Source organism: Anarhichas minor, unplaced genomic scaffold, assembly GCF_050575085.1.
Source record: "Anarhichas minor isolate MPS153535 unplaced genomic scaffold, ASM5057508v1 ptg000040l, whole genome shotgun sequence".
Classification (NCBI taxonomy): Eukaryota; Metazoa; Chordata; class Actinopteri; order Perciformes; family Anarhichadidae; genus Anarhichas; species Anarhichas minor.
The window spans coordinates 1,416,915-1,431,067 of NW_027466486.1; the positions used below are offsets into that span (position 1 = coordinate 1,416,915).

General features: G+C 43.1%; 1 protein-coding gene across 2 annotated transcripts; it reads right to left on the reverse strand.

The window, feature by feature from the left end:
- Window positions 1–215: 215 nt before the first annotated feature.
- Window positions 216–11,195, reverse strand: tulp4b (TUB like protein 4b). Of its 2 annotated transcripts, XM_076108576.1 has the most exons (15): window positions 10,850–11,195; window positions 9,896–10,024; window positions 9,598–9,759; window positions 9,277–9,457; window positions 9,080–9,187; window positions 8,837–9,003; window positions 8,373–8,597; window positions 7,993–8,227; window positions 6,914–7,049; window positions 6,853–6,867; window positions 6,584–6,749; window positions 6,355–6,448; window positions 6,125–6,268; window positions 2,677–6,035; window positions 216–2,247 (listed from the first exon to the last, which is right to left on the reverse strand). In XM_076108576.1, the coding sequence occupies exons 1-15, from the start codon at window positions 11,099–11,101 to the stop codon at window positions 2,131–2,133; spliced, it is 5,490 nt and encodes a 1,829-aa protein (XP_075964691.1). In that variant the 5' UTR covers window positions 11,102–11,195; the 3' UTR covers window positions 216–2,130. The 2 variants fall into 2 exon arrangements, with proteins under 2 accessions (XP_075964691.1, XP_075964690.1); XM_076108575.1 differs by lacking the exon at window positions 6,853–6,867 and having other exon boundaries at window positions 6,584–6,728; window positions 6,926–7,049.
- Between the last annotated feature and the right edge of the window lie 2,958 nt (window positions 11,196–14,153).

Genomic DNA, 14,153 nt, shown 5'->3' on the forward strand with positions numbered 1-14,153 from the left:
ATACAGATTCCTAAATAATAATAATACATACACGCATACGTACATAGATAGATACATGCACACACACACACACATATATAGAACATGATAAATAATACATCTTAATAAATCTGCCACTTTCTTTGCAGAACCACAGTACTTCTATCGATTCCCTCATAAATAAAAATTAAAGGGACCGAAGGAGGAAGCCTGTGTTGTGTCACCAACTTTGCATCAGAGAGTGAAAGAGCCAAACTGTAAATGACACAAAACAACAAATTTGGAACCATGTATTTTTATTACACTTTGGCCTGCCGATAGGTCCATGTAAACCTATGGTCGCATCATATTTGTTTCCTTCACAAAATAAGAGAAATAAAATTCAGGCAACCATCTATTCATTAGGCAGTATTGCTGATAACTGACACACACTGTCGCTGAAATCTCTAAAGCTGCAATAAATGAAAAGCTCTTAAAATGAAAACTCTCTGTAGCCTCTCTCAAGATACATTCTTCATATACTTTAAAATAACCTTCTTTTAGCAAATGACAAATGTCACAACAACCTTGTTTTAGCAAATAACACAATTTCCTTTCCACATTTGTTTCTTTATACATTAGCACCAAATCTACATGAAATCTCACTCCTACTGACAGTTAATCTTAACAACTTGTGAATAAGTTGTAATTATCACCTTTGCAAGTTAATTGTTCTCGTTCTTTTTTTCTAAGTTGAACATCAAAAAAACTCTTGTTACCATGTTAAAGCAAAGGTGCAAAATTACTGAAATTAGCAACATATAAGCACAATTTTCTAAGCATATAATAATGTTAAGTCATTTACTAAATACACGGTGCAAGCAGCATTGTATTTTCTTTTGCCAGTACAACATCAGTTCTATGTAAGTAGCGTTATTGCACACAAGCTCTATATATCTAAAGCAGCACTGGTTTCCAACAAGGCAAACTGCCGATGTAGCAGCATCATAAACACCCAATGAAAACAACACAGAGCCAACCAAGTTTGAGATTCTCGGAGAGGATCTCAGCGCTTATGCACATTTCCGTTAGTGGGGATAAAAACATTTTCTACCGTATTCCCCACTAACTTACTTTAAGCCAAATGCATTTTGACTATTTGGCACCCATAAACTTACTGTAGACCACGACTCAAAAATGTAGACGGTGGGGGGTTTTGGAAATTAAAAGGAATGTGTAAATTGACTATAAAAAATTACGAATACATTGTCAGATCATAACGGCGTCTGACTGAACAATGTTTAACTATGTTAATTGCACTACTTCATAGAAGTATCATGAATAGAAAATATACAAACCATGATGAACTGTGGTCAACTCTTCATGTTGCAGTTACAGAATCAATATATTCTTCTATTGCATGTTCAGCAATTTGAAAATAATTTATAAAAAAAACTAAAGATTAAAAATCAAATCATTGTCTTAAACAAATGGGATTTGCATGAAGAATAAATATACAAATAAAGGTATTGGGGGGGAAAAAACAATCAGTTTGATATTTATAATAAAATCGTATAATATATTTACTTAATTACTTAAAACTGACCTAAAATAGTGCACATATGGTATGGCTTGGTGAGAATGTATTTGCAATTTTGACAGCCATTGTAACTATGGATGAAGGTATTTGCTGTGTATATTTTTTATAAACATCACAAACACAAATAAAATATTCATTAATTTGAAATACATTAAATTAGCCACAATTTTAAGAGAGTTAAGATGTCTTTGGCACCACATGCGGCACTAAACCTCCACACTGCTTTTAAAATCCATTCCAACATGTACCTTACTAACCTTTTGATTATCCAGGGAAGGTTGATATTTTTTTACTTCACTATATAACATCTGAATAATAAATAAAATTAGCTTGAGTACATTCAACATATGAACTAGAAATGATGGAATAACTGGTGTAGTCTCCATCCCCACTGACCTATACTGATATTGTCTTGAACAGACGGATTGTAAATCGTCTGCGTGTGCAAGACCGTCTTGTATATTCAAAAGAATCACCACAACATTGACACTTTCCCAGCTTTATCCCCACACATTGGGGTGCTCGGCCATTGTGGCTTCTTTTCAATTCGTCTACAACAACACAAAACCTTTTCATTTCAGCCTTTGAGTCACGTTGGCTAAGGCAACAGCAAATGCCTGCACTGCTGAGAAAGGATACTGGAAATCCAAGACATAACCATTCCCATCAATTCGCCCAAACTGCATCACCTAAGAAAGACAGAACACAGGAAGCATGAATTAATCAACACATCATCTATGACTGCAACTAACCGTTATTGTTACTACCAATGATTTTCCTTTTTTTTTACTAAAATATAAAAAGAAATGCTAAACACGCTTTTCATTCTGAAACGTTAGAATACTTTCAAATAATAAAAAGAAAAGCTGAAACCAGATAATATTTGCCATTTTTGATTAAAAAGTGAGTGTAAGAATAGTTGCAATAGTCGCATGTCGATGTGTCCTTGAGCAAGACACTTAACCCCAAAATTGCTCTCGTAGCTGTGCCTACTGTGAATGAATGTGATAGAATCTGAATTGTAAGTTGCTTTGGATAAAAGCGTCTGCTAAATGACGGTAATGTCAACAAAAACAGCAATTCACTAATGATTTAAAATATGAATTCTTGAGCATTACCTGTCTACCATCCAGCTCAATTTGAAAGTTCTTTGCCGACTCCTGTGTGACTCGTCCTCCAAAATCGAGCTGGTAGACCTGGGTGGCTTCATTCCACAATGGTTGTTTATTGGCCATAACATAGACGAATCCTTGGCTTCCCAAACTACGGTCCTCTCTTTCATTTGCCTTGCGGCACTTTATCTCCTCCAGCTCACTCGCCATACGCAGGCTGCGCTTGTTCTTCCAGCTCTTCTTACTGCTCTGGTTCTGGTTCATGAGCTCATCGCCGCTGATGAACAGCTCCGGCTCACTCTCCGAGCTGTCCTGGAACTCATTCGTGGTCCTGCTCATCTTCTTGGTTTTATTGAGTTGCTCCCTCTGCCCTTTGGGCTTCTTCTTCTCTCTGCTGCCAAGCCTTGGGCTGGACATGAGAGTGTTGAAGTCAGACAGCGCGCGTCCTTCCTTTCTAGATTTGCCCTCAGAGACGGTGGTCATGTTGGCTTCCTCAGCTCGGCTGTCCAGTCTTTTGCGGCTCTTCTTGTTGAAGCGCTCTGACTCCTGTGGCACAGGGCTGTCATTCAGAGACGATGGCTCGAGAAAGTTGTTGGCGGACTCTGCTAGATCCTCTGTGGAACTTTTGGACGGTGGTAGCTCAGTAGGTGGAGGAGGAGGGGGGAGAGGAGGGGGTGGGGGTGGACCAGAAGGAGGAGGTGGCGAGAGGATGGGCTTCTCTAGAATCTGATGAGTTTTAGTCGGGAGGGGAGGTGCTGGAGGGTCTTGCAAGGGAGGCGGGCAGGGGTAAGGGTTCCAGGGGTGAAGGTTGACCGGGTGCAGCTGAAGTCCGGCACATGAGCTGGCTCCTGGATACATTGGAGGGAGAGGGCAGCAGGCCAAGTTAGCAAGACTTGGAGGATAGCCTGGTGGCAAAACCAAGGTGGGTTCCTGCTGAGAAAAAGGGACTGAGCCAACCACTTCACTTGGTGGAGGGTTCTGTAAAGTCTGAAGTGGAGGACCACCGTGACCCACACTCGGAGGAAAAGGTGCGAGAGATATCTGGTAACCGGATGGGAAAGTAAGAGTGCTCGTGGTCTGACTGGTTGGAGGTTTAGTCGTGAGGACAAACGGTAGCCGAGTCATGTCCAAGTGCTGAGCCTGGCTGATGATGAGTGGAGGCGGTTTATGAGGTCCTGGTGGAGGACCTAACATTGTTTGTTCTGGAGTGAGCCAGAACTCCTCTGTGGTGGAGGTGTCCCACTGGTAAGGCGGAGGGCGTTTGACTGTCAAACTGACGTCTCCGAGAGTCAGCTGACGCACCGATTTTTCGAGGTGACACTGCTGATTTAAAGTCTCATCTTCGGTAAAGGCGGAGTTGACGTACACCGTTCTGTCCCTGCTGTTATCCACAGCACTCAGCAGACTGTAAGATGACTGAGAGGCCATGGGTGAGGTGCTTTTGGAGTGCACGATAATGGTACTGTGATGTGCTCCTTTCCCTGGCGGGAAGTCCTGCCTCACCACCGTGCCGCCTGCGATGCCACTACTTGTAGTTCCACCACCACTAACACTGACACTGGTGCTGCTGCTGTTACTGCTGCACTGTGTGCATGTGTACAACGCTGTGGGCGCCCTCTGTTGGTAGGTAAGTGCTAGTGCACTGTTCATTTTAGCCTTGGTGGGGAGGGTTCTTGAGCTTTCCATCATCTGTGGCACTTTAAGTCCCACGTCCCTGCGGTCACGCCGTAGAGTGGCATGAATCAGACTGCTGTCGATTCTCTGAGGAGGAGGAAGTGTAGCAGTTACTTGATTGGCTGGATCAGGGTAAGGAGGAGGGTCTCCACTTGGTATTGAGTATCGAGGGACAGAGAGACGACTCAATGTTGCTGAGCTGTAGGGAAGCTGAATTTTTTTATTCTCAGAGGACGTAACTTTGAGCGTGGCCGAGCCTCCGATGCCGTGGACAGCGTACGTGTTTTGGTTGCGAACGAGGCGCCTGCGTGGCCGACAAACCTCCTCCACGTTGCCGCTGCTGTCAAAGGTCGTGATCCTTTCATACCCCAGAGGTGTCGGGTACTGCAAAGTGAGAGGGTGAAGCAAAAACTCGTCCTTCTTCAGGCAAGGGTCTGCCGACAGGACACCTGGGCTGTCACAGTTTGTGACAAGAGTTTGGGGCATAGCGACGGCTGTAACTGTCGCTGAAGACACTACGGTGCCCGGGTAAGGAGGAGGAGGATTCACCTTCCTCATCTGAATCTCCATCGATCCATCCAATTCAATGAAGGGAGGTAAAGTCCGAGGCAGACTTGGCTTAAGAGTGTGCGAGTGCTCCCCCCTGTTGAACCCAGGCTCAGTGGTTGGAGGGGGAGGCAGAAGATGAATCTGGTGTAATGAAATGGTTGGATAGCCAGACGGAGGAGGGGGCAGCGCCATCTGCATCTTCAGCTGCTGCTGCATCTGTTGGTGCTGCCTCTGCATCTGTTGATGTTGCTGCTGGATCTGCTGGTGCTGCTGCTGGAGCTGCTGCTGCTGCTGCCTCATCTCCTGGATCTGTTGGCGGATCTGCTGCTGCTGCTGCTGCATCTGCTGCTGCTGCTGCTGCATCTGCTCGTGCTGCAGCTGCATCTGTTGTTGCTGCTGCTGGATTTGCTGTTGGTGATGAAGCTGTTGGTGCGTCGGATTTTGTTGGAGTTGTTGGTGCTGCTGAACCTGGTGTTGTTGATGTTGTTGCTGCTGCTGTTGGTGCAGCGTCTGCAGTTGCTGCAGCTGTTGCTGTTGCTGCTGTAGCTGTTGATGTTGCTGCTGCAGCTGTTGCTGCTGCAGCTGCTGCTGTTGTAATTGCTGCTGTTGCTGCTGCAACTGCTGCTGTTGCTGCTGTGATTGGGACTGATGATGGTGTTGCTGTTGCTGTTGATGATGATGCATTTTCTGCTGCTGCGTCTGCATCTGTTGTGACTGTTTGGACGGCAGTTGGCGAGGAGGCTGTGAATGGGACCGCTGCGGGTGAGGCTGCGGTGGGAGATGGTGAGGTGGAGGTGGGGGAGGAAGAGTGCCAGGAAGAAGAGGACCCATCTCCAGCCCGTTGAAGATCACTTGACCAGGGTTTGAGTATCTAGTTGGCACTGGATACGGTGATGGAACTGCATCCTGCCCATGATCCGTAACAGGGACAGAAGCTGCTGCTGCTGCTGCGGCTGCAGCTGACGCAGTGGCTGTAGGGTTGGTCAGGACATCCAGCTGAATGTTCTGGTTGGCCAGAAGAGACTGAACCAGGCCTATACTCTGAGTTGGAGACATTGCTTGAGCCGGGCTGTGGATGGGAGCAATGGGGATGTTGACTGTACAGGGAGGATTGTCTCCTGCCACTCCAGATGGCCCCATCACTTTAGAAAAAGACAAAGGAGAACTGTGTCACCGACTTTTAGCACAAAACGTTGTCATATCTTTTATTGTGCTTAATATTCGTTCACACCTGGTAAGTCATCCTCATCCTCACTGAACACATTGGGGTTGAACACAGGCAGGCTCATGAAGTCATGAGAAATCTTTCGCACTTCTGGAAGGTAGATTGTCATCTGTCTCGGTTGTAGATGAAGCAAACTTGTCTTATAGATGACTGAAACATCAAAGAAAGTCTTGGTGACTGCTAAATTCATCACAATGGTCAATGTGATTTGTATGTGTGACTTTTGTGATATTTACCTGCACCAAGATTGGCGGGGAGAAAAGAAGCAAGTCCAACAATTTTGAATTTTGTCCCCCAAATGTTAGATGTGACTTGAGCAAGATAGTTGTGCTTTGAAGCAGAAGAAATTAAAGACAGTTATTGTTCTGCAAGGAGAGATATATAGGGTAGTAAGAGGGATACAAAGTAGCTGTTTGTTTGTTTTGATTTTGTACCGTATCATAAGCGAATGATGCAGCTTCATACCTCTGTGATCCCATCCATAGAAAACTCTCGACGCGTCAGACTGGGAGACCGAACTGGAGGCTTCTTTGTTGGTAATCGTGGCGACCGTTGGCCTTCCTGATTGACGTGTGAACGTTTGGGCGATTTTCTGGATTCCAAGTTCATCCTTTGAAACAAAGAGGTGCAGCTTTTAATCATCTTTTCCATTGAAATATGTTTCAGTTAATGTTACAGTTGATGAAACAGACATGAACTCAACTAGCATGATGAAATAGCATGGCTAATAAAACATCTGTGGTTCAGGCCTGTGTAATGTGTAAAAAAAAAGAATAATTTATGTAAAATTGACACAGATTTGGTGACCTGTTTCCTCGAGATAACTTTGGTGACTTCTTCCCGACCCACTCATCGCTCAACTCAATGTCACTGGAGTCAGAGCAGTTACAGCTGTCATTGTATGAGATCATGGGATTCACACACACCTCCTCTGGAAAAACAAACAAACACAAAACAGCAGAGGTGAGTTTGAACTGAGTCCTCCTACATACTGACAGCAAACTACTGCAGCGTACGAATAAGAAAGTAAGTAAATATGCACTACCACAGGCTAAACGTGACCCTGGCGCAGCTAGGTCATGGTACAGGCTATTCCTGTATCAAGCCTCGGACCATGTTACATCAAAGAGCATTCATCACCAGAGTCTGTACTTGTTCTTACTCAAGGGGAATTTGCATGATTATGCCCAGTTATATTTAAAATAGAGCACATTTAAAGAGATGAACAAGGCTCAGATTTCACATCACTCCGCTACCATTAGCTGTGTCTTACTACTACTACTTAGTACTTTTTGCTTCATTGATCAGTATTTCAAAAGTTCATCATTCATGTCACCTCTTTAAATATTCCCAGTGCTTTCTTGCAAATAGTTTGATGAGAAGATCAATACCACTCTCATGTTTGCCCGTTAAATATAAAGCTAGCAGCTAGCCAATTAGCATAGCCTAGCATAAAGACTGAAAGCAGGGGGAAACAGCTAGCCTGGCTCTGTCTTTTAAGTTAAATACTCTGTAAAATAAAAAATACATTTCCAAGTTAATATCCGGTGTGCTGTCTGTAAATATGTAATAAAAAAAATACTGCCATGTTAATTAGTTACATTTAGGGGTGTTTCTTAACATTGAACAAAGCCAAGCTAGCTGTTTCCTTTAACTTCAAGTGGTAAGGTAAAGCTAAGCTAACAATCTCTGAGTGGTATCCATGAAGACAGTTTAAGCTCATGAACAGTTGTCTTGAGATGTACACCTCTGAAATAATTGTGTTTATTTAGTGGTTTCTCTGGATAATCCTCAGACCTCACTGTAAACACCTTTCACTGGAACTACTGAAAGATAAATAGTCCCAAAGAAGACTCTGTAAGGTCTACGCCCACCTGCTTTGCTGTCCATCTTTGGATCCATAATGACAAACTCAGGCCGTAATTTACTGATGCGCCTTCCTTTGAGAATGGGCACCAGTCCTCCTAAATATTCTAGGTATAGGGTATAGCAGGGTCCGCCTGCCTCAGGGCTGTCCTCTGCCCTCTTCATGGTGCAGTGGAGCCTCTCATTCCCAGCTGTGGGATAGCTGACAAAGTCACGGATGTTGTTGGGGTCAGGGATTGGGGGCTAGAACAAAGAGAGGAAAGAGCTGTAAGATTTCTGGACCCTCAAATGAAAACATGTCTCAGTCAGCAGTTTTGCATTATCAACAAGAGTTGAAAAGAAGCTGTCTCTAACTGTTACGGCAATGATTAATTAGGGATTAATGCACCTTGATGGTGGGTATAAAAGCAGTGGTGACATAAGAGCAGAGCAGCGAGGGCATGTTGAGTTTCCCCACATCTTTCTCCTCTCGCAGGGCGCTGGCGATGCCCTGCTGGCATAAAAGTTGGAGGCTGGCCACCCTGTGCTCCACACGCACCACATACAGAGCCGGTCCACATGCAAGGAACAGACGAGAGTCTCTGTGACCCCAACAGATGGTGGTGATGGGTCTCTGAAAAAAGCAATTTTCACAATAAAATAATTCATAGTAATCAGTTTCATTGAATCTTTCTATCACATCTCTCATACTGGTTCAGCTTCTGACCCTCAAAATAACAATGTGTATATGCATAGTGTACATAATTATATTCAGAAACAACTCTGCACCTTACTGTAGCAATTTTTACTGTAGCAATATCTAATTGACTTGCCCAAACATCTACTACATCCCTCCTATTATACAGGACTAACCTGTGCCGGTGTTTCCAAAGTGTAGATGTGCTCTCCTTGGACATTATAGAACTTAACAAGGGCGTTCCTCATGATGGACGAGCAGGCAGAGTCGACAGAAAGCCCGTGTCTCTCCATGCCGGCCACAGCCAGGAGGTCTCCCTGGGAGCACCACTGGGCCTCAACATCTGAGGAGTGAGCCTTATGTGTTATTGGGGCATATGATCAACACAATTGATCGGCATGCTTGGGTCATTTTTATACCTTTCAGCCCTGAGCGGATTACGGAAGGAGAGAGGTCGTCATAGTTGTTCATTAAACTGATATCTCCTGATAAGAAGGTGACTGTCAACAAAGGCTTGACTCTCCGCACTTGGAAGAACAAAGAAAAGCAAGTTTATTAGACAAGGTAGCAAGCTGTCATATCAGTAGTGAGGTTTTGGGGGGGGATGTGTCTTTACCTAAAGGCAGAATATTGTCATCAGAGTCCGTGTCGCTCTCTGTGCTGTCCTCAACCAGGAAGTCGGGGCAGTTCCAGGACATGCTCACGATCCCGTCGGACTCGCGCAACAGAACGTGGGCGAGCATTCGTCCGTGACAGTCCATCACTATCACCTGACCATCTGCCGTACCAAACAAGACCTGAGGGGGCATTGTACGTTAAACTTGAATAGATGGACATGATGAAAAAGCAATTTTTTGTCATTTTTCTTACCAAAGATAACAGACAGATTAACTAATACCAAAAGTCATTCCTACAAGTTCAACCAGGAAATGTGTACCTGTTGATCATCAGGCGTCCAGATGCCACAGGAGATTTGACTCTCCAGGTTAATCTCCGAGGACCAGTGTCTTTGTCCGCTGACCGAGCCAACTAACACAAATCCATCCCGGTACGCGATGAGGGCTTGAGTGCCATCATGTGACCAAGTGAAGTCACTCACCTGGATGGAAGAAATGTTCACCTTCAAGCTATTTGTGTATGTATACAGGACACTGCCATCAAAATAGCATACGTGGGACGTATTTTTTTGTGTCATCAATGTCATCATGAATGTGATAGAAGAAAAAAGTGTCTACCTGGGCTCCTCTGTCGTTCACCAACTCTACAGACCATCTTCCTTCATACTGGATCCATACAAAAATACCTCCTTCCATATCACAGGTTGCCAGTTTCTGAAAGGGTTCATTCCAACGCACCAAGACAACCTGCAAAAAAAACCCGAAACACTGTTACTATTTTTCACAAACCCAGGTGGTTTTCTGCACCGCTTAACACCAAAATATAATCAAATCATCCTCACATCCAAGTGGACGTGTGTGTCAAATTTGAATAAAATTCCCTCCAGGCGTTTCTGAGATATTACTTTCACGAGAATCGAATGGACGGACAGAAGGACTGACAACCCAAAACCATTATGCCTCTGGCCGCTGCTGTTGCCGACGCAGAGGCGTTAAAATATGCATTTTACAAAGCATGCCAAAACATAAATTACTCTATATCTGCTCTGAATTTCTTTATTTTCTTTTTACATATCTTAACTTTCTCATCTGATTTGTATTGCATATAACGGAACTTAAAAAACAATTTTATTTCACTGCCTATATCTCTATAGATTACTACATTTTAATATTGTATGCATATTTTTGTCTTCTTACGGTCATGTGCTAATTAGTTATAGACTATTACATAGTTTCGATAATTTAAGAGTTGTAATTGTTGGCTGCATTTCTATTTGAGCTCTATTTATTTTATGATTATTTATATGCAAACGTTGTGATATATTCTAGCACTCTTTGCTGCTGCAACAATCAAATTTCCCAAAGTAGATTGTGAAAGCTTTATCTCATATTGTCTTATTGTCAGAGACAGGAAACATTGTTATCCTTATATTAATATAAGGACGGAGGATTTTGTTCGGTATAAAAACATGTCAGCTTTGTTAGAAAGTCTTTCGAAAGTATTACAAACATATTTTCATTTTTTTTTTTTTTACAGTGAAGACATTGATATTGCTAGAGTCAAGACCAGACCTCGCTGTTGTGTCCTCGCAGATTAAAGTTGATTCTCTGAGGCGTGCTTCTGTCCCTCCTGCAGTGACTCGATGTAAACGTCACCCCAACAACTCCTCTTCCATTCCCCGTGGCGAGCCAGCCCTCCTCATAGTACCGCCTCCGGCACACCGGCTTGTCCTTTTCACTCTTGGGGACCCGGCCTTTCCACGAGAGGCAGAGGATGTTGGAGTCGCTGCAGAGGATGGGACCATGTTCCACGGCGGCCAACATCCCTACTGAGTGACCAGGCTGGTAGGTAAAGCAGAGGAAGAGGAAATATATCACTTTTTTTGACCTTATTATAAAACCAGATCAAATGCAAGTTATCAGTTCGTGTCGGACTAAATTTACTTAAAAACTGGCTTATGTTGAAGTTCACCGCCATCTCATTCCCTCATCAGCCTCTCATTTCATGTATCTGCCCAGTTCCATTCATTCCCTGCCAGATCATTAAAGTTGCAGGTGCTTTGCACTTTTGCTTTCAAGCCACCAGTACCTGCCTGTAAACCTATACATATCCTCCCTTCAACAATAAATCATCCTGCTTCCTAAACGGTCTGTATTTGGTTCCTTCCCATGCCAATCTCCCTCTCCCTCGTGACGAGCTTGGTTGTGAGTCCTCAATTACCAACAACAAGCATGGGGAAAAGCTTTGCCAGAAGAAGGACATTAAAACAAACCATTAAACAGATGAGATTGAAGGCTAATTCTCGACCTTGGAAACAGTTGGTGACAAAAATAGTCTCACTTCTTGGGACCTTCTGGCGTCTCCGTCTGCTGAGGAAGATGCGCTTAAGAAGGCCTCGGCTACTAAAGGGACCTTGTGGTGAGATTATTCTTTTAATTTCCGTCTCCAACTCAAGAATTAACTTTGAAATCACACTTTTTAAGTCAACATGGATGAGAAGTCCTAAATATGCTCATAAAAATGAAAATTTCAACATCAGCTGGGCAAACTTTGATACAACAGAAAGGTCCAGAACAGCCACTAAAAGGACTTTGTGGTGATATTTTTCTGGTTACCAAGACAAGGGTGGATTTAACGTTAAAATGAAGCTGCCTAAAGAGTGACAAGTTGCATCCACTAATAACGTATATGTAAAAAATATCTACATACTAATGGGCGTCATCTTACTAAGCTAGTTCATAGGCATCTAATGTGAACAGTTTCAAGGGGCTGGTGCTCTCGCTGTTCGAGATATTCCAACATTTGAGTGAACAGAGCTTGCTACAGTGAATCACTAAATGTGCCCTTATACCAGTAGAATCACCATGGCTGCTGCTCACAGTGTTGTAGCTGTTGTTCTATTATTCACTGTGGAGCAGCTCCAGGACTTGTCCCTAGATGACGTCATCACTACAGTCTGTCTTTTGTTTGTACAGATTCACAAACTAAAAGTATTATATAAATACCGTGTAAATTATATTTTAAGGCAGATTTAAAAAAAAAAAAAAAATCAAAATGCATTTTATTGCCTGTTGAAACACTGTGCTTTCTGTTCATTTAATTATTGCTGTCCTCAAGGATATAGTGTATATTTTGAAACAGAAACAGCTACATTTCCAATTAAAGCTTTGCCCTTTTATGTCTTCTTATCTTATTCCAATGTCTGACAGTATTCCATCTTATCTTTCTTATTGTTTCACGTCTTCAGTGAACCTAAATTATGTTTACACTGAGTACAAATACAAGACTCCATGTTTTTGGCTGAACAATTCCATCAAATATATCAAGCATGTATTGCGCATTACGTGTTACACATTTCACAAATATTAGTCTGACTTAAGTGGTATTTTTGGCAACTTTGGGATCACCTCTACAATTTAAAATGAAGTCCTGCTAAATGTGAATAATGTTTGGCTGCGCAGAAAGAGTTTATACTTTTGTAAGTAGCATAATATGTAATAATATCTTAATGGCTGAGTAACCTGGGAAAATCGTTTCTGATATGAAAGAAATTCAACATACCTCATAGTTCCTGGACATGTTGAGTTAAAAATCCTCCATTGATAGTGTCCATATTTCCATTCAGATGATGCATTGAAGGGTAATGGCTGCTATGCTCCTGGTGCTTACAATAACATATATGGGGAAGTAAAATGCATCGTACAGCCAGATGTGGTCCAGCTCTACTCTGATTTAAATCACACAGCTCTGCTCTTCAGAGTTTGACATGAAATGAGGCTTCTCTGATGTCAGTGGCCCGCCCCGTGTCTTCCTGGTGTGGCTCTGAAGAGTCGTGTCATCCTGTTGAAATGAGAAGGAAAAACACGAATCAAGAACACCGTTACTCAACAAACTATGACAACCTAAGAGAGTGATAGAGAGGTGGTTCTCGCTTAAAATAGCCGCGCTGTCGTTCAGTGCATCAACCTTGAAATCCACAGTTTTTCTCAGTCTCTATGCAACAGCAACACTGCATTGGAGATCAGGGCACTCGCAGTCTCCATGGGTACTGACTGTCCGTTTCTGCTATTTTACGTCAAACACCAGAACAGCCAGGCAAGGATGTGAACTCCTATATTCTAATTTATACATCTAAAAAAACACCATCAGCGTATTCCAATGCAGATACTAGGAATAAATTAGTAACATTTCAAACAAACAACGGTTAAAAACATGTTTGCCTCTTACTTTGAAGGAATGAAGATTCCCAGCATCCAATAAAAGTCGAAGTTAAAGACCCATCATCTCCTCTGTAAAGGTTATCTCACTACATTACACATTACATCAATTGCATTTCTCATTCAAAGGCGTCTTGGAGCCCATCTGACCGCATGCAGCAGTCTGAATGAGCCACTGCTGATGAGACCGATGAGCTGCTCGGGGGGGGGGATCAATAAGTGCATTCATCAAAGAGGTTATATATGGACACACATTATGCAGTTGTACGTACTGTACCTGACACCGCTGTAACAGCGTTAATCCAGAGGCAGTCGGCGCACAGTGCGGTGTCGTGTTGCCAGGCACTGTTCCGCTGGCGCACTTTGGGGTTGTGGCTTTAAAACGGGTTGCCATGAGGCAGTTAGCACGGAAAATAGACCCCGAACTTCAAAATCCCGTTCAAACGAATGCACCAACACACACAATAAGCCTGTCAATAATCACCGAAGGTAAGTATGTACAGTTTAACCACATTTGTTGCTATATTTTGATATGGAGCCTGGTCCACACGCCACTATAATCAAAACTAGATGTATTGCTGCACCTCAAAAGGGGGTTTCTTTCATAATGGCAACCTTGCTCGGCACACCCCATCTTTGTAATGTAAGTTGTAGTGAC